This window comes from Protopterus annectens, chromosome 7.part0 (assembly GCF_019279795.1).
Source record: "Protopterus annectens isolate FY-2018-M chromosome 7.part0, PAN1.0, whole genome shotgun sequence".
Classification (NCBI taxonomy): domain Eukaryota; kingdom Metazoa; phylum Chordata; order Ceratodontiformes; family Protopteridae; genus Protopterus; species Protopterus annectens.
Window position 1 is genome coordinate 169,410,730 of NC_056739.1, and position 27,326 is coordinate 169,438,055.

The 27,326-nt window shown below is 41.6% G+C and overlaps 1 protein-coding gene across 2 annotated transcripts in view; it reads left to right on the plus strand.

The window, feature by feature from the left end:
• Positions 1-27,326, plus strand: part of LOC122806316 (cryptochrome-1-like) — a 401,673-nt gene that overhangs the window by 253,600 nt on the left and 120,747 nt on the right. For both annotated transcript variants that reach the window (XM_044076633.1, XM_044076634.1), the window contains one exon: positions 13,340-13,542. In XM_044076633.1, coding sequence (XP_043932568.1) covers positions 13,340-13,542 — 203 coding nt within the window. The remainder of the gene's footprint in view (positions 1-13,339; positions 13,543-27,326) is intronic.

Here is a 27,326-nt window from a genome sequence, read left to right on the forward strand (position 1 = left end):
GCCTGTGTAGTAAGTGATGATTTAATAAAGATATCTTGTTTAAAAAAAGGCAGGAATTGAATAATTTATGTAATATTGGTTAGGTTATATGATATATAGTAATATATGTGAAGTGTAATGTTTTTATGTTAATATAGTTTGATTACTTTTATATGACTGTAAATTTGCCTATGTCACAAGTGATAATTCAATAAAAAACATTGCTCAAGTATGGTCTGTTGTGAGACTTGAAGATTAGTGATAATTGGCAGAGTCATCATCATATTTTATAGCAGTGGTCATTTATGAATATGTTGAAAAATATGCGGCCTAGTATGGATCCTTTTGGGACACCAGTAGTTACTGGCAAGAAGGTGGAGAAACCATGTTTCCATTTCACTGCTTGAACTCGCTATGGAACCATTGCAGTGCAGAGTTGGTAAGCCCTAGGAAGAAAGTTTATGTCCCATTTTCTAGTGGGAGACTATATGAAAAGCTTTTGATAAGTCTAGGAAAATGGAGGGGAATAAGCTTCCAGCATTTCACTGGGATTTGGCAGTATTCACAACATTCACCAAAGCGGTAGTTATGCTGTGATGAGGACAGAAGCCATGTTGAGTAGAGGACAGAAGCTGGTCATCTATTAGTTGATAATTTACCTATACGTTTTTCTAATATTTTTGATAAGGGAGATAAAATGGCAACTGGCCAATAGTTTTTGAAAGACCTGTATTAATTTCACCCTTATGCAGGGGAATAATCAATGATTTTTTTCCCATAGTGAGGGAACATTATTTTCAGATATGGTTCAATTTATCAGAACTGAAACTGGATATGCAATAGCCCTAACTGCTTTTTTATGATATTTGCTAGGTAAATTGTTTGGGTAGTTGTAGTAAGCTTTAATTTTTAGAGGTATTTTTTGATGGTATGTGTGGGAGCCGGTTGAGAAGGAAAATGTTGAAAGAAGGTTATTTGAGTAGGGACTTCAAGAGCTTGGTTGATCACATGGTTGGTTAATGATTGTACCATCTGTATAAAATGGGTATTGAATTGGTTAGCTATGGTGTCATTTTGTTTCTGTGTGTTTGGTGTTGGCAGTGTAGTTTGATCTGGATGTAACAGTTTATTAACCGAGGCCCAGAACAGTTTGGGGTCATTAATGCATTTGTTTTGATTGGCTGAATGGTAGGGTTTCTTATCTTTGGTGATAAGTTGTTTTGCTAGGGTTCTTAGTTGTCTATATGCTAATAGAGGAGGAGCTGTTTTCGTTTTCTGTCCATATTTTCCAATGCTTTCTTTGTTCCATAAGTGTAGTTGCTAAGGATAGCCACCGGGCAGAATTGGCTTTGATTATTTTTATTCTTATTTGGGCTAGTGTGTTTAGAACACCTAGGAAGGTTTTGTTTAACTCAGAGATAGCATAGATATTGAGTCAGGTTAAGGCGATGGTAATGTATTGATAAGTGTTTTCATGGAAAGTAGTAAGTTTTCTTGCGAGGATGTAATGACGGGCTTTGGGATTGCTCGGGATTGTTTGTAATTTCAAAAGGGAAAATCAATAGAGATCCATCTTCGACATACCAAGCATGAAGATCTCTTTAAAGTAAGGTAACCATTCTTAGAGTGGTGCCCCCAACTGATCATGCTTGATATGAAAGATGACTGTGCACTAGTTTTGATAATGGTAATATGTAAACAGTTCCTTAAATTCACTGTGGGGAAACTCCTGCTACCAGTTAACCAGATGGTCATTGGCCTTCCTGTTGCACAGCCTTTATCAAACACATGGCCTGTATTTATCTGTCAGTGATTGAGGAGTCCACATTTACTCTTATCTGAATGAATGTTCAATTTAGGCCACGTCCAAGAAAGTTCCCAAAGCAGTGAAACTAACTGTAGTGTTTCCAAGGGGATAGAAGCCTTCCTGAATGCATAAAACAATAGAATAATTTCATAAAAACAATCCTAGATGCCAGAAACTGCAGTGTGTCTTTGTTTCAGGCCAGAATATGATTTACAGCAGACGTAAGACAGAAAAACTTACATACTGGACCACAAAGAAATAGTATTGTTTATTCTGTTCTTCTCTTAAAACAAGATTTCTTCATAATGTATTGTTCTGTTTACCTTTTTTTTTTTTTTAGTTTTATTTTTTTCTTTGCTTTGACATGCTTGTTTTGCCTAGCTTAAAAGAAAACCCACCTCCTTGCAAAAACCTTCAAGGTTCTATTGTGGAACCGCTTCTGTCCAAATCATTCCAAGTCTAAGACCGTATAAGAGGAAGGTCCTGTATTACTTGATGTACCTGTGAGACTCCTGGTTGGTTAATAATTGTACCATCTGTATAAAATGGGTTTTGAATTGGTTAGCTATGCTCTCATTTTGTGAGCAACCCATGGACCGTGTCTTTGTGATTCCTGCAGTGACCAAGGAGTCTGAGTGGTAGCTTCACCAAATCTCCAGGAATCCAGGGCTCACTTTTTTCCACCAGAGTTTGATGACAGCCTGACAGCAAAAGCATCATATGTCTGAGGGACCACTCTTTCTGCAGTTTGTTTCAGTACCTAGCTTAAAGGAAATAGTTGATGGCCATACAGTGCGCTGTTCTAGCTTTTCAGTAAGTGCCAAAACCCAGGGCTGTCTAGACAGAGGCAAAATAATGATGTGGTATTTACTACTAGTTTAACAGGCATGGCCTGAGCTGTAGGCAAACATGCAGTCTGTAAGCATTACAAGGTTGAATTATTTATAGATTGTATTTACTGGGAAGGTCTGACTGGACATTGCTGCTTTTCAGTGGAGACCTGGAGAGAAAGACTCCACAGAGGTTTAATTACAGTACATATTTTAAAATAAAACTATAGTATGTGTGAGTAAGTAAGCATGTAACGTTATTAAGCAGGTAAAGGTAGTTGTAACTTTAACAGTTCGGTTGTTCATAGGAGAAGTATTATATTTACATACTTATGGCATCAGACAGTGGGACCCAGTAGTCTTCCCCATATGGACAGAGACTGTTTTCACTTATCATCCAAAACCACCAAATGCATTACAGAAAAATATCCAAATGACAAAGGCCAGTAATATATCATTTAATAAAAACACAAAACCTCTCTAGCGCCTCGACATAAAGCCTTCCAGGAGGTAACAGTAGTAAAAAAAAAACACTTCTTATAAAGATGCATCGATTAGAAAAAATTAAACAAATAAAACAATTAAATAATCTAATGCAATTAATTCTTTACAATAAGTATTTCCAATTGCATTCCTGATGTAATCCACCAGGTGTTAAAGTGTTATACTTTAAAATAAAAACTGCTTCTTTGAATAGTAACTTATTCTTTAAACAAGTTACATTTGTTACTTTAATTTGTTCAAGAATGCAACCTCTCAATTTTGAATAAGCTCCCCATGTACAGAATTAAAATGGGAAGCAATAGGACTTTCTATCTTATTATTTTTAATATCACGAATGTGTTCCTGCAGTCTGACCTTAAATGACCTCTTACGCTCACCTATATAGAAAAGATTGCAGGGACACTTAAGTGCATAAATAATAGATTACAAGTAAACTCTGCTACCGGTCTAAATTTCAAGCCATTAATTTTATCAAAAAATCTGGTAACGTGAACAAACTGAACAATTTCCACATGCCCAAGTGCCCAACTTATTAACCTCACTTACCCCATTTACTTCAGGTAAGGAAAAAGTTGCATGTACTAACATATCTTTTAAATTACGGCCTCTTTTAAAAGAAGTCAAAGGTGCACACCATACATTTTTTAATTTGTCATTCCCTTCATCCAATCAGATCATGATTTGAAGAAGACTTATGTTGAAAGCGCTTATCGTGGAAATTATCTGGGAGTTTAAGTTGTATTTAATAAATTCAAAGTTTTATGCTTTTATTTTAATGCTTCATTTGCAGTCGTGGAGAGCAGCAAACTCTATTTTGAAATTGTGTATCTTATTGTGTGTTAGCTGCTCTTTGGCCGTGGCAAGTAATCATTTTACTTACCAGATAGGAAAAGGTTTTTTAACTCAAGACTCTTCCTGGTCCCCAAGAAAGAAGGGTGTTGATGCCCTGTACTGGATCTGCCTATCCTCAATCAGTCCCTCCTAGTTCCAAAATTCAAAATGCTCACTCTTCAAAAACTTATTCTCATGATCACACCTCAGGCTCTAATGGTCACCGTAGACCTGAACGATGCCTGCTTACACATCCCTGTAGAAGAATCCTGCAGACATTTTCTTCTCTTCAAAGCAGGTACCAGTCACTTTCAATTCTCTGCACTTCCCTTTGGCTTGTCTACTGCTCCCAGGGTCTTCACAAAATGTTTGGCCCCTGTGATCACCTTCAGCAGAACAAGAGGCATCCAAATTTACCCTTATCAGAATGGTCACACAAGTAGTTTCCACTTCTGTACCAGTATTGTAGGTGTTCCACAAGGCTTGATACTTCAACCATTTCTGTTCATTGTCTTTGTAAATGACATTCATGCCAAGGTTCCTGATGCCACATTAGTGCAATATGCTGATGACTCCATTGTTCTCTACTGAAAACTCCTTCAGTGAGTTACAGCATTCCATATTGCTTCACCTTCTAAGCCTGGAACATTTGTTTGAAGACTCAAGTATTTTATTAAATGGTGCACAGTATCCTCAAGATAGGAGAACACGGATCACAGACTGCACACCGTGGAAGGGCTAGCCACTCAACAATAGGAAATGTGGCTCTAGGTAATTTGATCATGTTGAATGTTAAAATGGACATGGGTATTTGCCGGTGATACGTGAGTTGTGGACCTGGCCTACTCCAACCTATGCCAGGGACCCGTGATAACAGTGGGAGGGGTATGTGTGCCCGCCATAAAGCCCAGCAGCCCTGAGTCAATAAGCTTCTGGCTGGCTGGTGTCCAGTTACCCAGCCTGGTTTGCCTGAGATAGTGGTGTTGAGTAAAAGCTGGACATAAAACCAGTCAACCTGCCAAACATGAACTAATAATTGCTACACTCAGTGTAGGCTCACTGACGGAACAGAGCTTGGAAGTGGATAATATGATAGTACAGAGGAGTCTGGACATCCTATATACCAAAGAGAAAAGATGGAAGGGCAATGCAGCAAAGACACGTGGCTTGGGATCCAGAGTCTACTACTCAGGAGCTGGACAGGCTAGAAATGTTGTGGGAATTGTGCTGCGAGAGATGTTTAATAATGCAGTGAGGGATATCATCAGAATTAGTGACAGACCCATGGCAGTCAGACTCCAGTGTAATGATAGGGCAGTATTCATTATCACAGCCTATGCCCCACAGCAAGGTTGTGAAAAGTAAGGAAAATAGTGTATTCATACGGCAGGTGCAGGCTCTACTAGATAAAGCAGGTCAAAGAATTGGTGTTCTTAATGGGTAACTTGAATGCAAATATCGGTACAGACAGAACAAGATATGAGGACTGCCTGGGTCCACATGCATGGGGTAACAGAAATAAAGAAGAAGCCATTCTAGATGTCTGTGTGACAAATGGCTTGATAGTAGCCAATACATGGCTCAGAAAGAGAGATGGTCACAAGATCGCATACATGCAACTCAGGTGGATTTCCTCCTAGTAAAGAAAGGACACACTGCAAAGTTATCCCAGTGAAACAATCTGTCCACAGCATAAATCACTGGTTGCCACAGTCAGCTGCAAGCAATGGTCAGAGAAGGCTGTAAGGTCAACAGAGAGCAGGCTGAAGTCCTGGAAGTTGACTCAAGAGAAAGTACAACAATTCTAGGAATTACTGAGAGCTGTAACACCGTAAGAAGAGGAAATAGGTGGTGTTGAAGAATGGCAGTACATCAAAACAACATGTGCGAGGACTACAGAATATGTATGTGGCCGAGCCAGGTATGGAAATAAGGTGCATAAGGAAACGTGGTGAAATGCAGAAGACCAGTAAGCCATCAAAAGAAAGAATGCAGGAAAAATTTAGAGGTAGAAAAGACAGACCAGGTTAGGAATACTGGTTGACTAACCAAGAAGCTAAGAAACGAGTTGTAGTAGCAAAGAGTAGGCCATCAGAGGCACTCCACCAGCTTCTGGAAAGTGACTCAGTAGGTGGCACAAAGAAACTGCATCAGGTTGCTAGACAAAAACATAAAGATAAAGAAGATGGTCAGATACCCTTCAGAAGGGATGCCAGCAACAATCTGCACACCAGTCCATAGGACATCAAAGACAGATGGAAGGGATACTTCCGTCAGTCTCTGAATGAAGAAAATCTCACAGAAGCTGCTGCCCCAGACAGTCTATGATGAGAGAGGAAGAGGAGCCCACCATAGAAAGAAGTAAGAATAGCGCTTAGGAAAATGAAGTCAGGAAAAACAGCAGGCTCAACTGAGGCCACAGCAGATAAAGATGCTAGGTGAGGTAGGGGAGAACTTGTAGCAGTGTGGAGAGAAGGGCATATCCCAGGTGACTGGGGAATAAGTATACCCATACCCATGTGCAAGAACAGAGGGGACATCCATAACTGTGGGCAGTACAGAGGTTATCAAGCTCCTGTCAGATTGCATGAAAATTCTGGAGAGGATGACTGATAAACAGATACGCAGAGTAGTAGAAAGTAAGATGGGAGATGAACAGTTCAGATTCAGATCAGGATGCAGCACAACTGACTCAATGTTTGCAGTGAGACTGATGGTTGAAAAGACGTTAGAAATGAGGAAAGATTCCAACTGGGTATTCCTAGATTTGGAGAAACCATATGACAAATTCCCAAGAAAGCTGATTTGGGCAGTACTGCTGTGGTTTGAAGTCCCAGAAACATCGGTAGAATTAGTGCAGGCATTGTACAAGGACCCAGTGACTCAAGTACAAATAGTGTTCGGCCTCTCAGAGGGGTTCCCAGTGGAAGTGGGTGTGCACCCGTGGTTCATCTCTGAGCCCATTGCTATTTATACTGGTCATGGACTGTATTAGCAAACAGATTGGTGGGGACAGATCAACAAAGTTGCTGTATGCAGATGATGTAGTATTACAGGCAGGCTCTGTGCAAGAACTTTCAGCAAAGGCTAGGAAAATGGAATGCAAAACTGAAGGCACATGGCATGAAACTAAATACAGATAAGACAGTGGTAATGGCAGCAAATTGGGGAAATCAGAAGAAGCTAAGAATTGAGATAAAAGGGAAAGATAGTGGAACAGGTTAATAGCTTCAAGTATCTGGGAGGGATGGTTGACAAGAAGAGAAGTCTGAATGAAGAGGTCAAATCTAGAATCACAGGACCTGCAACTGACTGTCAGAGTGTCAGGTATAATGTATGATGGAAGAATGCCAAAGAAACTGAAAAATAAGGTGGACGAAACAGTGGTGCACCTGATGCTACTGTATGGTACAGAAACATGGGGAGTAAAGGCGGAGTAGATATGAAAGCTAGAGGTGATGTACATGAAGTGCCCGAGAAAGGTGGTAGGATGCACAGTGTGGGACAGACAAACAAATGACATAAGAGCAGAAGCCAAACTAGTTCCAGTTGTAGAAAAGATCAAAGAGAACAGATTACGGTGGTTTGGGCACATGTGCAGAAAAGTAGAAGACAATCTGGTGAAGAAGGTTTGGGACAGACAGGAAGAAGGTAAGTGGAAACGAGGGCATACAGAAAAGAGGTGGATGAATTGTGTGAGAGAAGATCTGCGACAGTCGGGCATAAATGTCGAAGAAGGCAGGAGTGTGGCATTGAATCGAGAGAGATGGCAAAAGTTAACACGATACCCCAACCCCATGTGAGGAAAAGGGTGATGATGATGATGATGAAGAATAAAACTAAACAAGTCGTATTTGCCTCTGGTGAAATCCCATTTCACAAAATAGCACATCATTTGAACAAGTCTCCCAAGCCAAACCTTTAGATGTTCTTCGTGTTTCACTGTTGCAGTCATTACATTTGGGTAATCTGCTGGCAGGTTGCCCTCAGTCGACCTGAATAACAAAGTCTTGGGTCCTGCGTCGGTTGCTGTCTCCTCTTCCATGACATCAGGTTGTCAGGGGTATAAAACATGCAACCGACACCATTTTATTCAATCTTTCTTGCCGCGCTGTGCCCAAAGCAGAAGCAGTTCGCAAGTGCCGGTCGGCAGACTCCTGAAATTTTTGTATTCGAGTTTCAGAACCAAAGTCTTCAAACTAAAGCTAAGTACCCTGTTGGGGAAATTTTTTCTTGCTCCTTACCGATATTAGTAAACGTTAATGATTGCATTACTTGTGGGAAGCAAATACCTCTATAAGGATTTTCATTTGTACTGTATTCCTTGCCTAGGCCCAGATCACAATGTGCCTTGCTATCTAAGCGTTGGTATATTTTTGCTTCTAAATATTTTGGTTCAAGATTTAATTATCCTGAAATGTCGTCTGTTAGCAATCAGACTACTGGAGTTCATAAAAAACGCAAAGAAAGAGACAGACCGTCGAGGTCCAAAACCAACGACGAAGTTTCTCCTAAGCCAGTTGCCAGTACTCACTGTGGCGCTTTCGCAGCCCCTGATACCCACTACTTTTGAGTCGCAGGCTTCTACTGAGATCCATTCTGAGTCCGGTATGCCACGAGATTCTCAGAGCATTGAACCCGCAGATGTCTCTCCCTTAGATGGTTCCAGAGCCACTGAGCAGGCATCGGCTTCTGAGGGTGTTTTCAGGCCTCAACATTTTTATATTAAACTGACGCCAGCAACAAAAACAAGGTCAAAAGCATCTTCTATGTCTAAAAAAACAACACATGAGCCATGTGCTCAGGCCCCTATGCCTAAAAAACAGATTATCAAAATGGCTGAGGATTTAATTACCTTGATCAGGAGTTCCCATCCCCCCCTCCCCCCACTCTCTGCTAAGCGAGGCCTAAGCAAGGCACTGATTATGAATCTTCAGATCAGGTTTCCATTTCTTCTGATTCCTCTTCTGACCAGGACTTTTCTATTCCACCCTATGAGGATTCGGATTGCCCTGACCCCCCCCCCATCGGGGGAGTCACCCAGGGATGCTGTTGTTCACGACTGGCTTGTGTGTCTCCTCTATGCTTATCCTCCTATTCCACTAATACCCAAAGTCTTACAGAAAGCTCATTGCCTGAAGAGCCGTCTCATCCTCATTGCCCCTTCTGGCCTCGTCAGGCGTGGTTCACCTTCTTAAGGCCTCATCTGCAGTATCCACCTTGGATACTAATCCCATTCCGTATATCATTTCCCACCCTTGGGGGCTTCCACTTCCCAATCCCCAGACCCTTCCTCTTAACTGCATGGTTTCTCCAGTTCCAGATATCCTTTCACAGTCCAGGCTTCCTTCCCCGGTGAGGGGCATTATTTTGGCTTCTCAAAACTTATCTACTAAGAAGATGTATTCCAGGAAGTGGAAAAGGTTTTCCATTTGGACCAGACAATGGAATCTAGATCCCTTTTCAGCTCGTATTCCAGATATTTTGCTTTTCTTATCTTCCCTTTTTCAGGATGGTGTGAATGTTTCTACCATTAAGCTCCAGGTGGCTGCCATCTCTAATTTCATTATCACTAATCAACCTACCTTTTCTTCCAGATTGTGCAAAGCCTTTCTGAAAAGAGTTTCTTCTTAAACCTCATATTAAGGATCTGTACCCAACATGGGATTTCACTTTGGTGCTGCAGTCATTTACACAAAAACCTTTTGAACCAGCTGGTTCATGTGATCTTAAATTTATTTCCTGGAAGATGGCCTTTTTAGTAGCCATTACTTCTGCCAAGAGGGTCTTAGAACTTCAGGCTCTGTGCATTAAACCACCGTTCGTGATCTTTCATAAGGACAAGGGTGTCTCTTAGAATAAATCCTTCCTTTCTCCCTAAAGTGGCCTCTGAAGCTAATCTCAGTCAGTCAGTCTACTGGTCTCCTTCCCTAATTACTCTAATAAGGGGGAATATATCTTGCATTGTTTAGATGTCTACAGGCAATTGCATTTTTATTTAAAGAGGACTGAGAAGCTTAGAAAGTTGTACCAACTCTTTGTGGCTTTTTTCAGAACAGAAAGGGCCAGGCAGTTTCTAAAGTGACTGTTTCCAGATGGATTGCTGCTTGCATTTCCTTCATTTATGCTAGACGACATCTACACCTATCCAGACCAGTGAAGGCCCACTCTACTAGGTCTGTTGCTACATCATCTGCCTTTTTAGCTAGACTTTCCCTGGATGAGTTTTGTGCTGCTGTGACTTGGTCTAATCCTCACATTTCATTTTGCACTACAAATTGGACTTAGAATCCAGGAACAGGGCTTTCTTTGGTTCCTCCATGCTCCTACATATCCTTCCTTGAGACTACCCGGGGTACATAGTACCTGGGGACTCTGACCCATTCATGATTAATAATGACATGGATAGCATCAGATAAAGAGTTATGTACTTACCATAACTTGGATCTGTACTATCCAGTGTCATCATTCATCACGTGCCCACCCTCCCTCCCCCTTCCTTCTGGGGATTCTGGCTAGACTGAAGTGGCATGTATTTCGTGAGAAGTTTTTTGGCTCCTGTTGCAGATTTTCTGCATTTCAGCTATTTTTGGCAAACTCGATCTGAGGGTTAGAAGATGGTAGGGGATTATGGGAAGGGGAGGAGCTTGAGCTCTGGATCTGTCTGAGAAGTTGCTGGCTCCATACTTCTCAACTGTACAGATTTTCAGAGAATGTCCAGATTTTTGCCTCATATTTTTGGTCCGTTTTTCATAAAATTGTGGTTTTCTGGCAAATTAGTGGCAAGTCATTAAACATTGAAGTTAGAAAATAATGACAGACATTTGAGTTTTAGACTTCATACCCTTCAGAAAATTCATCCTAATGCAAAATCTTTTATTCCATTAACTTTCTAAGTTTGTAAGAGCAATATTTAAAATTTGTCCCTATTTTTGGGCCTTTGTCCCACTTTTATATATGACTTTGTCCAGATTTCTTGCTCTTAGAGATTGAGAGGTATGGCCGGCTCGGATCCTAATAATGACAATGGATAGCACAGATGCCAAGTTATGGTAAGTATATAACTCTTTATTTCATAAAATAGGTATTTGAGCAGGAACTCCTCTGAAGGCAAACAGGACTGTAAGGCCTGATGGAATTCACCACATAATTCTTAAAGAATTAAGACAGCACTGAACAAGATTTAACAAAGTGCAGGGCAATTGGAAAGAACCAGAGTGCGGAGAAGAATTTCTCAGGCAAAATAGCAGGTCGGAGATGAGGCACTACCACCCTCTCAGTGGCATTTAGATATAGCAGAAAACGTGTATACAATAGTGTTTTGTGTATTGGCCAAAGTAGTTTGAGAGGTTAGGGCTTGGACAGTAATTCTTTAAATTTCAGTAAAGTATTTTTTCAATGGGCCCAACATGGCTACTTTTAGGAGCCTTTCTTCATTAACTAGGACTGTCAAGTCCATTAAGCCTCCCCAGGACGGTCTCTAAACAATATTCAGGATTTATGAGGCAATAGAACGCCACGTGACCATGTCATGTTGTTGCCAAGGATGATTTTGTTTTGGTATGTGTTAAATTTCTCATCCTTGGTCACACCTGTAACTCTAGGGACAAGCGTGTAATGGGCATGCTGGTGTGTCATCTCTACCTCTATGGAAAGTCAGCAGATGCCTGCCTTCCTGAAGACAGTATCCCCCTGCACATCCCCGGCCTCCACTGATAATCAACCATAAGGTGCATCTTAGTACACTCCCTCCCCCAGGACAGATATTCCCAATCCTTTCTTAGCCACCACTTCGGATGCCTGCTGCTAATTGAAACTGCATACTTTTAGCCATAGTCAGGCTTTGTCTCAGTGCCATGGTGCTGGCAGAATTCAGCAAAGCATATGACACACTACTGTATTAAAAAAAAAAAAAAAAAAAAAAAAAAGCTACAGGCTTGCAGAAGGTGGTAGCCTGGACTGTATGTTGGCTAGACAGCCAGGCAAAGAGATTTGTAGTAAACTGAGTCCACTCTTGTTAGTATATGATGAAAAGGATGGTAGAACTGGAGAAGTAGTATTGCTGCAAGTCCAAGTCCATATAAAGATGTTAATGATCTAAACAAGAGGGGCATAAAATGACTTAAGCACTTGGGTGAGGACAGGGTGTATTTAGATTAGTAGAAAAGTTATAGCTAGAAGGAAAAGAGAAGTTTTCATCTCTGTGTGAACACAGTGAAGCTCCACCTAGAATACTGTGAACACATTTCATATATCCCTATTTAGAGGAGTGTGATTACAGTGGTGCAGAGATTGCATCAGGAACCTTGTTAGGAAAGGACATTTGTATGCATCCTTAATGAAATGAAGCATTTGTTTATGTTATGATTAGTGGAGTGTAGGAGGGTATAATCTCGGAGAAGATTAAGTGCAAGAACAAGATGGTGCAGTAGATCTGGACATCTTAGGAACAGTGGTAGGGTTGACATAATGGTTTAGGCGTTTACCTCACAAACACAACATGCAGGGTTTGAGTTTCGGCATTGAGAAAAATTGTCTAGGCTTAAAATGGCCCACAAGGGCAGCTAGCCTACCTATGAACCATATCACACAGAGAGGATAGTTGTATCTAGGTCTCCCCCTCAGAAGGAGGAAGCACTTAAGATACTGGATGAAGCCAAGAATGTTGTAGGTAATTTCTTGTGCGGAGTGTAAAAACAAGCTGCAGGTTAATAAGTGATCGGGAAGTATGTGCACTAGGTTGACCAAGTGGTTGTGATCGGTGTCTGTCTCAGTTATTTGTATGTTTTACACTCATTCCGTGTTAGTTATCTGTTTTTACATATGTATGTGTACTTACATACATATGTAATTAATCTTTGCTTGTAATAACTGTTTCTCAACACTCAAAATGTAGAAAATATTAGCAGTGACCACTACATGTCTGCATTTATAATTTTAGAAAATACTGATAAATTTGAGCTAGTAGGTTTATTCAGTCTTAACCTGCACATCTTTCTCCTGTTAAACTTGTGTAACAGCATAGTGCATTTTTGTCTATGAAATGTTTAGAGAGGTCTGAAATGTGTGTTTGCATGTGAAAACACAGTGTTAGCATTTATAAATGTTCTCTACTGAATAACAGTACATCACAGGGTTTGAAATAAAATGAAGAGATTATCTCTTCTTGGATGTTTGAGGCACTGCTTTCAGCCTCCTACCTTAAAAAGCGACTTGTGAAGGTATTGCATATCCTGTCAAACCCTGGGTAATAGCAGTAGCTGTTAAATAGGCTTCAGTGTCTCCTCTTTCAAGCTGCTGGTGAGTCAGAAATATGTGTTTAATTTTCTGTAGTTACCATAGTATTTATGATGAGACTCTGCGTTTTAATCTCTCCCTATGTTTGCAGACGTTATTTACCTGTTCTTAGAGGTTTTCCTACCAAGTACATCTATGACCCGTGGAATGCGCCCAAGAGTGTTCAGCTTGCAGCAAAGTGTGTAATAGGTGTGCATTACCCAAAGCCAATGGTGAACCATGCAGAGGCAAGTCGCCTTAACATAGAAAGAATGAAGCAAATATACCAGCAGCTGTCTCGCTACAGAGGATTAGGTACGTAGGAAGATGTTTTCAGAGTCCAAATTTGAATGTTTTATGCATAAATTATTGCTTGACTGTGTTTTTTATTAATGTTGCCATCTGCCTCCCAGGCTTTTAGGTAGCAGAGCTCATGCCGTTGAAATTTGTTCTGTGTAAGCCTATTTCTGCTGAATGTACCAAAAAGTACATTCCTGTGTAGTCCTTCAGTCACTTAAATACATAACTTGTTTGCAGGCAGACATTGTTTTCTTTATGAGGTCTGATCTGATCAATATGTCTTAAGCAGTATGATGAAAGCAAGGCTGCTGTATAGAGGGAGGGTCTCCATCTGTGGTGCTGGTAATCTGAGATTAACATCTCAGGTACTGAATGGGCAGCCAGCCAGGAAGGGAGGAATGAGCATCACATTCCTGCAGGGAGGGGAGATGGGGACATTCCCACTTGTGTCTGACTCCTGGTGGAGGCTGGGAGTTCAGCTTCCCAAGTGCACGTTCTTGGTAGCAGGGCATGGCATGAAGTGTGGCAGGGAGCATGCAGGCCTAAACTCGGACTGCATAATCTTCCATGTACTGCTTCAAAGCAAGGACAATGTTGATGAAGATAAGTTAAAAAAAAAAGTAATAAAATGCTAAAAGAAGAAAATGTATCCATTTCATGTTGAGCTAGTGTATTTTGTCAAGATACAGTCATAAATATAGTAAATCTTCTGGGTGGTTGTGTACTGGAGGATGGAGGAAGTAGCCTTGGTTAATCGGTTCATAGGTATATACTAGGCTAATGACCACCAGGGCCTTTATAAGCATAGCCACGCAACCCAACCCAATTGCATCCCCTTCAGAAATGTGCGTCTTAATTGGGATTGTGTGTTTGTTGGGAGGGTTATTTGTTAGGAGGTTGCTAATAAGTTAAGTGGACAGATATATTGGGGAATGTTTAATGTTGGCCTCTGTCTGTAAAGACATAGGGCCAGCCTGGGGATAAATTTATGATTACCCATCCAATGCTAGTTAGAGAATGTTTAGTGTTAGCCTTTGGATGAATTTGCGAATTTCCATCCAGTGGTCTAGGTTATGTTTGAATAAGGTTAGGGATGGACTTATCCTTACATGGATGAGGAGCATATTCCAGAGCATGGGGATCCTTGAGTCGCACATCTGTCTCATCAGTATGCTCTGTTTTTCACAAGCAGTGTTCAGATCCCTGGATCTAGTGATGTTCTTTATGTTTCACTGTTGCAGTCATCACATTTGGGTTCTCTGCCTGCAGGTAGCCCTCAGCTGGCCTGAATACCAGAGTCTTCAGATTTCTGCGTTGGATGATGTCTCTTCTTCCATGACGTCAGGTCGTCAGGGGTGTAAAACATGCTGCCGACGCCATTACATCAGTCTTTTCTTGCCGTGCGGTGCCCAAAGCAGAAGCAGTTCACAAGTGTCGGTCAGCCGTCTCTTGAGTTTCAGACCCGAAGTCTTCAAAAAAGATAAGTACCCCGTTGGGGATCCTTTTTCTTGCTCTAACCGATGTCAGTAGTTAACAATTGTCTTACCTGTGGAAAGCAAATACCTCATAGAGATTTTCATTCGTACTGCATCCCCTGTTTAGGGCCAGACCACGACGTTCCTCGCTGTCAGTTTTGTGCCTTGTTGAATGCCCTATTTGTCGTTGGGCTATTTTTGCAGCCAATTACTTTTGTACTCTATCTGTGTACTCCGAAATGGCTTTAAGCCATCCGACTACGATCTTCTGAAAAAACATAAGGATAAAGACAGAGACAGACCTCATAGGTCCAAAACTGCCGACGACACTTCCGTTAAGCTAGTCGCCAGTCCACCGTTGCTAAGTGAGGTGCTTTCGCAGCCTCTGATACCCGCTACTTCAGATTCGCATGCCTCTACTGAGACCCATTCGGAGTCCGGTATGCTGCAAGATGCTTCTTCGACTATGGAACCTGCAGATGTCTCTACCTTGGATGGGTCTGGAGCCACTGTGCAGGCACCGGCTTCTGAGGGTGTATTCAGGCCTACAGACATTCATATTAAACCGATGCCATTGCTTTCATCCAGGCCAAAAACTCGCAGTACACCTAAAAAACTGATGACCAAACCGCAGGCTCAGGTCCATATGCCTCAAAAACAAATATGACTGAAGACATTACCTTAATTAGGGGAAGCCAGCCTTCCCCCTCTAAGAGACCTAGAACTGATTTTCTTTCTGATTCTTCTGATCAAGAATCTGATATTTCTGCTCCTTTTAATTACCAGGATTTACCCTTATCTACTTATGAGGATTCTGATGCAGAGGATTCCATTCCCTCTGCTTCCCCTCCAGAAGATCTTTCTTTCGGTGAAACCTTGCGTACTCTTAGGGAGCATTTCCGCTGGGAAAGCCAGGATTACTCTGAGTCCAAAAAGAGACTTAGGGAATTCTTACTCTTGCCTCAACACAGGCCTTTAGCTATCCCTCCTGTTCTGGACATTGTAGATGATGCTTTCTTGGAATCTAGCCTTACCCCAGACACTTTATCTCCGGCTCCCAGAAAACCTGACAGGTATTACAGAATACCTGACTCTCACAAGTTCCTCCTCCTGCAGATCTAGAGACCATTTCCCAAGGACCAAAAGGCATTAAGGCTACTGCTGCCAAAAATCCTACCCCTTCTGACAGAGATTCTAGAGCCTTAGACAAATAGGGTAACAAGGTATACACTTCTGCTACTTTGGCCATTAGGGCTTTAAATTGCCAGTTTCATATGTTAAAGTATCAACAGCATATTATGTGACTACATAAACAGAAAATGATGGTGATTCCTGACTGTGCTGAACACAAAGAATTGCAAGATTTAATGCATTCTGCAGAACAAGTTGGTAAACATACTTTGCAATGTGGTTTTGACGCTGTCACTGGGTCTGTACTTAGAAGGCATGCTTGGCTTAAGGAACAAAACTTGCCTGATCATGTTAAAGCTAAATTACTGGAAGCTTCCTTAAACCAAGATCGCCTTTTTGGCAACAAAGCAGAAGTCGTCCTCAAAAGGATGGAGGAAAAAGCTAAATCTATGCAAACTGTTAAAAGATTTCCTACAAGTACAGCCTCCCAGATACAGTAGGCATTGGTCTTCAGAGAACTGGTCCATCCCAGTCCTTTCCAGGCCTTCTCAGTCCAATCCCAGGAACAGCAGACCACCCAGACTACAGTCTCAGGCTACGCACAGACCTAAGCATTGGGGGGCTCCCACTTCCAAAGCAGGGAGTAGTATTCCACCCCCTACGGAAAAATGGCACAATGACTTAACCTTAACCCTTCCAAGCCCTGCTCTACTGCCTGCTCCCTTAGGAGGAAAGCTCACCCTGCATGCAAAAACTGGGAACTCATTACCCAGGACAAATGGGTTTTGAACATAGTCTCCCAAGGATACAGATTCCACTTCCACACACTACCAACCCCAAGTGGTTGGCCAGACTTACCCCCATATCAATGAGCGGAGGCCCAACAGCAGGTTCTCTCTCTCTTCTCAGTATCAGGGCTATTCAACCTGTCCCAGCAGATCAAAGGGGACAAGGTTTTTATTCGACTTTTTCTGGTACCCAGAAAAGACAACTCCTGGCGTCCTATCCTGGACCTCTCTATTCTCAACATTTTTCTGGTAGTTCCAAAATTCAAAATGCTAACTCTTCAACAGCTTCTTCCTATGTTAGCCAAGGATGCCTGGCTGGCAACCCTAGACTTAAAGGAAGCTTACCTGCACATCCCAATAAGGGAATCTTGCAGGAAATACCTACGCTTCAGGGCAGGCTCCATGCACTATCAGTTCTCTGCACTTCCCTTTGGCTTATCTACTGCACCCAGGGTATTCACAAAGTGTCTAGCTCCAGCAATTGCATTTTGCAGGCAGAGAAATATTCAAATTTACCCATACTTGGATGGTTGTCTGATTCAGGCAGAAAGCCAGGACTTGCTATTACAACACCTGGCATTCGTAAAGAAACGTTTAACCTCTCTGGGGTACACCATCAAAAAAAAGAAATCTCACCTAGTACTCTGCCAACAGGTTGTATTCCTGGGAGCAAGCTTGAACGCAACTTCCCAGATGGCATTCCTCACTCCGAAGAAACAAGTTTATTTGACAACCTACTTCAAACTATTGGCCACAAAACCCCAGCTATCTGCAAGGAAAATACTGCAAACCCTGGGGTTCAGGGCCTCTTGCATTCTACTAATTCCATATGCAAAACTGCATATGAGGAAACTCCAATGGTATCTAAAAAGCCTGTGGTGTCAACATTCTCAGGACCTGGAGACAATGATTTCTTTCATTCCTCGTATGAAGACAGAGTTCTTTTGGTGGGCAGAGGCTTGCTACCACAACAAGGGACTCCCTTTCACTCTACCCCCTGCCGCCCAAACCCTAACAACAGACTATGCATGGGGGGGCTCACATGGCAGGGCAATGCATTGAGGGCAAATGGAACCCGAGACAGATGCACCTGCATGTCAATCAAAAAGAAATGTTAGCTGTACAGAATGCTCTGACAGCCTTCAAAGACCGTATTTTTCCAGGACAACTATTGGTAAAGACAGACAACACCACAGTTATGTGGTACATAAACAAGCAGGGGGGAACCCACTTGTACCCTCTCTGCAGATTGGCCATGACTCTGTGGAACACAGCCTTGAGTTGCCAGGTACACCTACAAGCTCAATTCCTGCCGTGCAAACTAAATTCACTGGCAGATGACTTAAGCAGAAGTCTCATTGACCCACACGAATGGAAACTAGAACCCAAAATATTCAACCTCTTGAACAAATGGGAGACTCCAGAGGTAGACCTGTTTACCTCCCCTCAGAACTACCAATTGAACAAATTCTGCACAAGAACTCCCCACAGTCAAGCTTGGAAAGTGGATGCCCTGTCCTTTACCTGGGAAAGCCTCTCAGTTTATGCCTTTCCCCCTCTGTCTCTCCTCTCGAAGGTTCTACTAAAGATCAAACAGGACAAGCCCAGGACAGTACTGATTGCACCAGACTGGCCACGCCAGCACTGGTACCCCCTCTTGCGCAGTGTGACTGCTGCACCTGCCTCAGACCCCTTCCCTGCTGTCCCAGCAGGTGGGACAGATTCTGCACCCTCAGCTTCAAACCCTGAACCTTGCAGCCTGGCTAATTCCTTGAGCTCTCCTCTAGCATCCCTTAGTAAGCAGATGAAAAGTGGGAAAAGGTATTGCTCCTGGAGCCAGGCCCAGGGGATGGACACAACGGTGCCCAGCTTACCTCCTATTCTACAGTACATAGCAGAAATGTTCCACAAGGGCCTATCCTTCTCGTCAGTTAAAATTCACGCCGCTGCCATTTCAGCACATTATAATACTGAACCCACCCCTCTTCTCTCACCCCTTACTAAAACAATTCCTTAGAGGGGCCAAAAATTTAAGACCCCCCCCCCCAGGAGAGCTCCCACTCCAGCCTCTGAGATCTTAACTTTGTATTGGAAAAACTCACTCTTCCCCCCTTTGAGCCAGCTGCAACAGCAGAGTTGAAATTCCTTTCTTGGACAACTGCCTTCCTTCTAGCCATCACTTCAGCAAGAAGAGTGTCTGAATTACAGGTCCTCATGGCAGTGGAACCCTTCATTATCTTCCATGCAGACAGAATTTCCCTCAGGACTAATCCTTCCTTTGTGCCCAAGGTGGTGTCTAGTGTGGCCTTAAATCAGTCCATTCATTTGCCTACTTTTTCCATAATCCACAAAACAAAGGTGAACGACTACTGCACTACCTGGATGTGCACAGACAACTTAGGTTTTACTTGGACAGGACTAAGCCTCTCAGAAAATCTGAACAGCTGCTAGTTGGCTTTGTTGCAGGGGCAGAGGGGAAGGCCATTTCAAAGCAAACCATCTCCAAATGGATAGCCCATTGCATTCATTTCTGCTACAAGCACCATGGAAAACCTACCACAGGGTATAAGATCACATTCCACCAGGGCTGCATCTACCACTGTGGCTTTTCGCAGAGGAGTCCCTACCAGGGACATCCTAGAAGCTGCTACCTGGAGCTCAGTACATACCTTCACCAAGCATTACCACATGCCTGTCTTTTCTAAATCCAGAGCTAGATTTGCCACTGCAGTCTTGCAGGGCTTAATAGCTGGCCCTAATGCTCTTTAACTTCCTCCTCCCTTCCTTAGCTTTGGGAATCAAACCAAATGTGATGACTGCAACAGTGAAACACGAAGAACATAGTACAGTTGTGTACACTTACCATAAATGTAGATGTCCGAGTGTATTCACTGTTGCAGTCCTGGTTACACTCCCTCCAGCCCCCTGACTTCTCTTGGCTCTACTTTTCCTTCTTGTTTGGTATATTTATTTTTTCTGGTGTGTTTGCTTTTTGATGGGGGTGTACCATACAGTATAATTGCTTCCTATTGTGGGGGCACCTGACATCTGGGGGGGAAAAAACTGATGTAATGGCATCGGCTGCATGTTTTATACCCCTGAAGACCTGACGTCAGGGAAGAAGAGACAGCATCTGATGCAGAAATCTGAAGACTCTTGTATTCAGGCTGGCTGAAGGCTACCTGCAGGCATATAACCCAAATGTGATGACTGCAACAGTGAATACACTCGAACATTTACATTTATGGTAAGTGTACACAACTGTACTTTTCTGGTGCTGCTCAGTTTGAAGATATGTAAAAACTCCATGAGGTTGGATCAAAGGATGCTTTATATGCCAAGCACAGATCGCCTCTCAACAACCTTAGGAGACTAAATATAGAGACAGGGCTCTAAGGCGATCTATATAGGACAGTATATTAATACCCTGGATTCTTTTAGTGAGGAACCGTGGTGTTCCATCTGTTGCTTATGCCTAGTCAGGTACATGCTGAAGGGGACATTGTACTCAATGATGGGTCTGTTAAAGGACGAGTAGAGTGGTACTGTAACTTACTTGGATGTCATACTCTTACTAATAAGTTGGACAGCATAGAATGATTTTCCTACTACCTTAGCTACATATTGGTCAAAGACAAGATTACGGCCTACATATGTTCCCATATCTCTAACTACCAGGTCAACTTTTGGAGGTGTCTTATAAATGGAGTAATTGCTTGGTTAGATGTTTTCCCAAAAGGCACTGTAATCCATTTCTTTGCAGTGAGTTTTAATCCGTGGCTTTGGCATCAGTCATTTGTCTGTGTTAGACTTAGTTATAGGATGATAGTGTCATGAGGGCAGTTTGATGGCTCCCCATTTGCAGTTATTGACATTAGCCTTGACCTCTAAGAAATAGATGCTAAATGGGAGTGGGTCAAGCATGGACCCCTGGATCCACTAGTGACCTGACTCTTGGTGGAGGTGGTCTCACCAATCCTTACTTCTTGGGGCCTGTGAGTCAGCTGGCAATCTAGCAAGCTGTATAGGGATTTAAGCCTAGTTCAGTGAGTTGGTCCACAGTACCCGAGTGTGGGGTATTGTGCTGAATGCCTTAGCCAGGCCTAGGTAGGCAGTATGCAGTGTTTTCCCATTATCCATTGCCTTGGTTACCTTTTGAAAGAAATCTACCAGGTTAAGTAGGCATAACCTTACTTTGACAAAACCAAAGTGAGATAGGTCTATTGTTTGTGGGTTGCCAGTGTCTTTGTTGATCATTTCCATGATAATTCGTTCCATGGCTTTGCATAATGGATTAGTCAGACTAATGAGTTTGTACTTTCCAAAGTCGATTTATGGTCCTCCCTCGTAAAGGGGGATTAACTGTTGCCGTCCTTCATTTGCTAGGTATGTAGCCTGGTTTAAGACTGTAGTTGAAAAAGTGACTCCTGACGGGTCATGTTTAAGGCTATGTAGGAGGCAACCTGTGATATTGTTGGGCTCCATTCAGGCTGTATTTTTAGCCTTAGTGAATGCCACTATGACCTTCTTCCTGCTGATAGGGGGTTATGCTGTTAGGAATTTCACAAGGGGTGGCAGCGGGAAAGTGGGTGGTAGAGAGTGAGCTGAACTTGTTGTCCAGCAGATTCGCTATGTCACTCTTCTCAGTGAAGGTGGTACCATTTACTACCAGTTCAGCACACTGTTGCATGGTACTTCTGAAGTTTTGGACACAGCTGTAGAAGGCCTTGTGGTTGTCTTTGACCTGAGAAGCTATCTTGACCTAGTAATTGACCTTATTGGATTTAGTTAGTCCTCTTAGTTTCCTGTATAGTTTTATTAGTGAGCTCTTTTCATTATGAGAGTTACTCTTTCTGACTGTTTTTCCTTTTTCTTTTTTATGAACCCTGTTAAGATTAGGATTCCAGCATGTTTGTTTTTGGGGGGTTGTTTTGGGCTTGCATCTGTTAGGTGCATCAGCCTCTATGCAGCCATTTAGATGTTTATAAAGTGTTTCTGTGAATAATTTTGCATAGGCAGCTGTGAATTCTGGTTTGGGTGGAGCATTGAATTTTGACAAACTGTCAATGGGATATAGTTTGCTTTAGAATAGATTCTGACAGGTTTTGCTGGGTTTTCCAAGTTGATTTTATTTCGAATGAGACCGCCTTGTGAGATTGAGACGTAGGTGGTGACCTGTAGGTTGCTTGAATGTGGTAATCGACTCTAAAGCAATATGCACATGGATAAACTCCAGGGCATCATCCTGTATAACCAACCCAGAGGTATATTTGTTGCTAGTGTAGGTCAAGACCCCTTCACCTTTAGTCCCAGTCTGTGCAGCTGATGGTCTAAATGTGTGGAAGGCATTGAAGCCTTGCACTGCTGGAGTACTTTCTGCGGCTTTAAACTGTGTCTTTATAATTGCACATATATGCTTATTCTCCAGAGTGAGGAGAGCTTTGTAGGGTATCAAGTTTCTTATTAGGGCATTCAGCAGTAACACCTTTAGGTTAATTTGGATTTTAATTTGCTCTGTCAGTAGGTTTATTACTTTGACATTGCCTAAAAAAGCTTCCAAGGGGGTGGATAGAATTTTAGCCAAAATCCAGAAGTCAAGAGGGGGAGAGGACAGGTGTAGGCCATCTTTGGCAAAGCAACATGTTATGTTGACCGTGTCTTCCCCAGCCTGACAGATATTGACTACCCCTGAACAGACAGCAGAAACTAAGCCTGACCGATATTGAATCCCCCCTGGATTAACATCAGAAACTAAGCCAGTTGTTAAAGTCAATCATTTTTTGTTCATACTGTGTCATCATCCTTGGTGAAGGTAGAATGCTGCTCAATACAAGGCACATACCAGCTCGAGTCATATAATTGAGAGAGCGAGATATGTCTCTGGTCATTTACACTCACATGGACTGTGATAGAATCATATTGGACCTGTGGTCCAATGTGTTGAGTGCAAGTGTAACATGGCGGTTCCTGGACCCAGATAACCAACTGACTATAATCATCTCCTTGTCCAGTGTGTTAAGTAAGGCATCTGTGTCATACAGTAGAGTCCCTGTAACAAGAGTCCTGGGTAAATTGTTTGCTTGCCTTATGGGCTTTGTTTAGAATACAATTCATTTTTATTACATGGCTGCCCAGTGTTGTAGGTTTTTATCATTTGGTTATGTGTCTGTATTTGTGGGTTGGTGTCTTACTAGACAGATCCCATGTAATAAGGAAGGTATGCGCACAAAGTACATGAACATTTACAGGTATTGCATGGGGAGATGCATGCTTATTTTTTCTCAGCTGCTGACATACTGATGCAGCAGGTCTCTTGGATGGTGAATGGGTTGTATGGTATGATGCTGACACTTTTCGGTTTTCTGCTCTGCATTTTATATTGGTCGGAAGTCAAGACCAGTAAAACATAGGATATCAGAACAGTTTAGTGATATCAAAAACCAGAGGAACACCAATGCACTGTATAAACACACAGAGTCTCACAGAACTGCAGTGTTTCATTTTAAGAAGCCACAGTGGTAGCGTTGTCGCCTCACAGCAAGAGGTTCTCCCATTCGATTCTCGGCTGGAGCGCCTTCTGTGTGGAGTCTGCATGTCCTCCCCACGGTCGAGTGGCATTCAAAAGACATGTGTGAATGGGCGTGCCTTCGTTGAAGGTTGGGCATCGAGCTGGCACCTCAGCACTGTAAAAATCTACTGCCAATCATTAGTGGACTGGAGTTCCGCTGTGGCGACCCCTAACCGAGAAAAGCCGAAAGAACAACAAAATAATTGATCAGATTTTAGGAATTAAATTTAATAAATCAGGTTGGCATGAGCTTTTTAATTCAAAAGAGAAAAAATGGATAATCAAATTGGGAGGGCTATTTGCATCCGGGTTACATGAACATCTCTAATTGGTTACACACAGGCTATACAGAGAATATATAAAGGAAGAGCTGTTTGTATATCATTACACTGATGAAGGCTATGTAAGTAACTAGCCAAAATCGGTCTGTTTATTCTTTTATATACTGTTGTGTCTGATTTAAGTACAATAATATTTGCTGCCACAGTCTGCTGGTCTATATTTTTGGATGTGCTTAAGGTATTTTGTGACCTTGCAGACGCCATACCTGCAGGGGACATATTTGGACTGGATTTGTTTTCTTCTCTGCTGTGGGCCTGTGGAGCAAAGGGGTTATTACCCTATTTATATTTTATTATTTTTTGCCTGGTGTGACCTAGAAGCTTATTTATAGGAGATGCATCCATTTCTTCATCGATTTACAGAGCTGGAGGGATTTTTATTACTGCTACACATATAAGATATGAGCAAACTGTGGACCGGCCTGGTTTTTAGTTACTCTTCTATTGAGACTAAACATCTCTTCAATCGGGGTGGACTGCACCTACGGAACACAGTGTATCTTTTTCTGTCTACTCGTTTGGGTGTTATAACTTTCTTGTAAGTACTTTGACTGTATATAACAACAGTAATGATTTGGTGTAGCCAGTGGTACAAACATTAGGTGGAAACTAGTCTGGAAACTTGCGGTACTCTTTCGAATATCTGTACTCAAGATACTGTGCATATGGGCTCGTATTATATATATAATATTATGGTCTTTTTTGTTTACATGCAAAACAATAACACCAACACCTTATTGAAGTAGGGCATGCTACACTTCCTAGGACTAGATTATTAAGTCATTGCATTGGGAAGAAGGTACATCGAATTTTGGTATTACATTAGTGTATTTTCAGAAACGGGAACTGGTTTTGTGATGAAAATTGCCTCTGGTAATATATTATAACAGCGGGGGCTGTCCTGGGACTTTTCTACTTCTATTAATGTATGCAAGTAAAAGCTCTTATTAATCGGACTGTGGCTCAGTGAAGAGTATTTCATTTCTATGGCAATGAACACTATGGACTAATATGAACTGGGAATAATATTCCCTACATGGTTTATTTACTGTTGATGAATCTTCATGTGAAATGTGATATGTGGTAAAGCTTTTATTTAGAAAATATAGGAATAAAGGCCTCTGGACACTTATAGCGGCTTATTGTTATCTAGTGTGATTGGAAACTGTTGGCCTCTTTTTTGCTCTGATTGTCAGGAATATTATTTACATCTACCATTTGTGGTTCCAATCTAAAGTTATATTCTGTTTAACACTATTTAACAGAATAGTTGAGTATACATATGAAACTTGAATGCATTGAACTAAACTAAACTAGGTACCATGTATGCTGGGACACATAAGTGGTATATATTTGGCCTTACAGAATCCAACACCATGTTTTTGAGCTCTAAACAGGGGATAAATACATACTGACAATAGGTATAACCAAGAATAAGGGGGTTAAATGACTGTGGTTTGTAATATGAAGGGGTATGTTTCCTTCTGATGCACCCATATGGTTCTGGGTTTAAAAATAACTTATCCAGGACACCTCTTAGCCTTCTTATAGGTAAATACACTACGTATACATACACCTAGTATATACAAACAATTTTGACATTATGTGTTGAATCCTATTCACCATATACACATTTCTTGAGTAAACAAGATATCTGAAGGAACTATCAGCTGGGACTATTGACCTTGGCTCTTATTGGTAATACCTATATACACATTTTCATGAGAGTCCTGCTTTCTGTATTTATCAATTTTTGCTATAACCTTTTGGCTCAATAAAATATCACTGGATTTAATAAATATGAATAATAGCATTGGTTAAATTAGATTCAAGGTTGGTATAAGCCCTCTTTAATTGGCTTTGCAGTGGACTCGGCACTGGATATGATAATTTGGACTCAGTGAGGCCGAATAGATCCAATACTGGTTCTGGCCAGTATCATTTTTATATGATATGGTATAATAGTTCCCATGGGGAAATAAGATATTTCAATAGAACATTATGGACTCAGCATATTTGATTGGCTAGGCTGATATTGTCCAAGAACGTATGCCAGGGGCTGATATTGTCCCATATAATAGTATATTTGGAGGCTCTGTTGAATCTCATTTTCCAGTTGTATTCATTATGGAAGTTTCAAATTTGCTATGGGGGCTTTCCTCTGATCGGGATGATTTGGCCTTTTTTGGTATAGGAACAGATAGAGACTCAGAAAGCGGGCCCACGATACTCAATGAGGAGGATATTTGTGAATCACTTTTTGTAAATTTGACTAAACATAATGAGGTCTCTCAGAAATAATGTACGGCACTATAAGCTATTTAAAGCTTATATGATTGAGGATTACACCAAGGGGTCTAAGAATTAAAACACAGCCAATGGTAAATAGCCCAGATGATGTCCTTCTGAAACAATGGAGGGAAGCACAACATAAAGCCACAATAAATTTTGTGGAAATCCTGGTTTGGATATCATGATAGGACTATAGATGCTGAGATCGTAGCCATTACCACATTATGTGAACAAATTAAGGAATATGAGGGACAACCCACATACACCTCCTGCCTCAAAAAGCTGAGTACCGAACTTATGACTTTAGAAATACAATTAAAAGAGAGGAAAAAGAAAAAAATATCTCCGGGACCTGGAAGATTATGAACGGGGGGACCCTTTTACCAGAGACAGGGATAAACATGTCCGTTTTTTATAACCATATAGAAATACTTCCAAAAGGCAGCATCCAAGATCTATACTTAAGAAATTCCCTACTTTTGGTACAGATACCTCAGGGGAAGATTCTTCCTCTAGGTTTGATATACACATACCAGCATCCACAGGCTCACCAGCACAGAAAAGAAGGAATTCCAGCATCCCTTTAGAACTAAACCAAAAAGGAGAGGGGGGGCATAAAACAGGAAAGGTAGAAAATATGAAGGGTCTGTTTCAGATGTATGTGCAGAAACAATAAATAAGAATGTGTTAAATATGTCATCTTACCCCCCTCTCCTCCTTGGAGGAAAATATTCTTAATAAAGGATTGTCATTCATACCTGGCTCTTTTGTGTCTGAAGAAAACTTTGCAAAGGATGCGATTGTTTTTTGTAGAATACTTAACCTAAAATTGTTTTTTCAGGATAAAGAATCTACGGACAAAGATTAACATTTCAGATATCACAAATCCACCTTTATCCCCCCTATGAATCATACTGTATTACTGTTTCAAAATTCCATTCTTAAAGACTTACATTTTCATTCCAATGATAGTCATGTTAGGGCTAATAATGTATCCAAGGAGGAGATGACCATTATTTCTAGCTTAGCGAACAACCATTATATAGTCATTCTGAGGGCAGACAAAGGAGGGACAGTGGTGATGCAAGATTGGAAGCAATATATGATCTGGAGGCCAATAAACAGCTGGCTGATAGTAGGTATTATGTACATCTCACATGTAACCCCACTATACACTTCAAGAAGCAGATTGATGAGTTTTTAT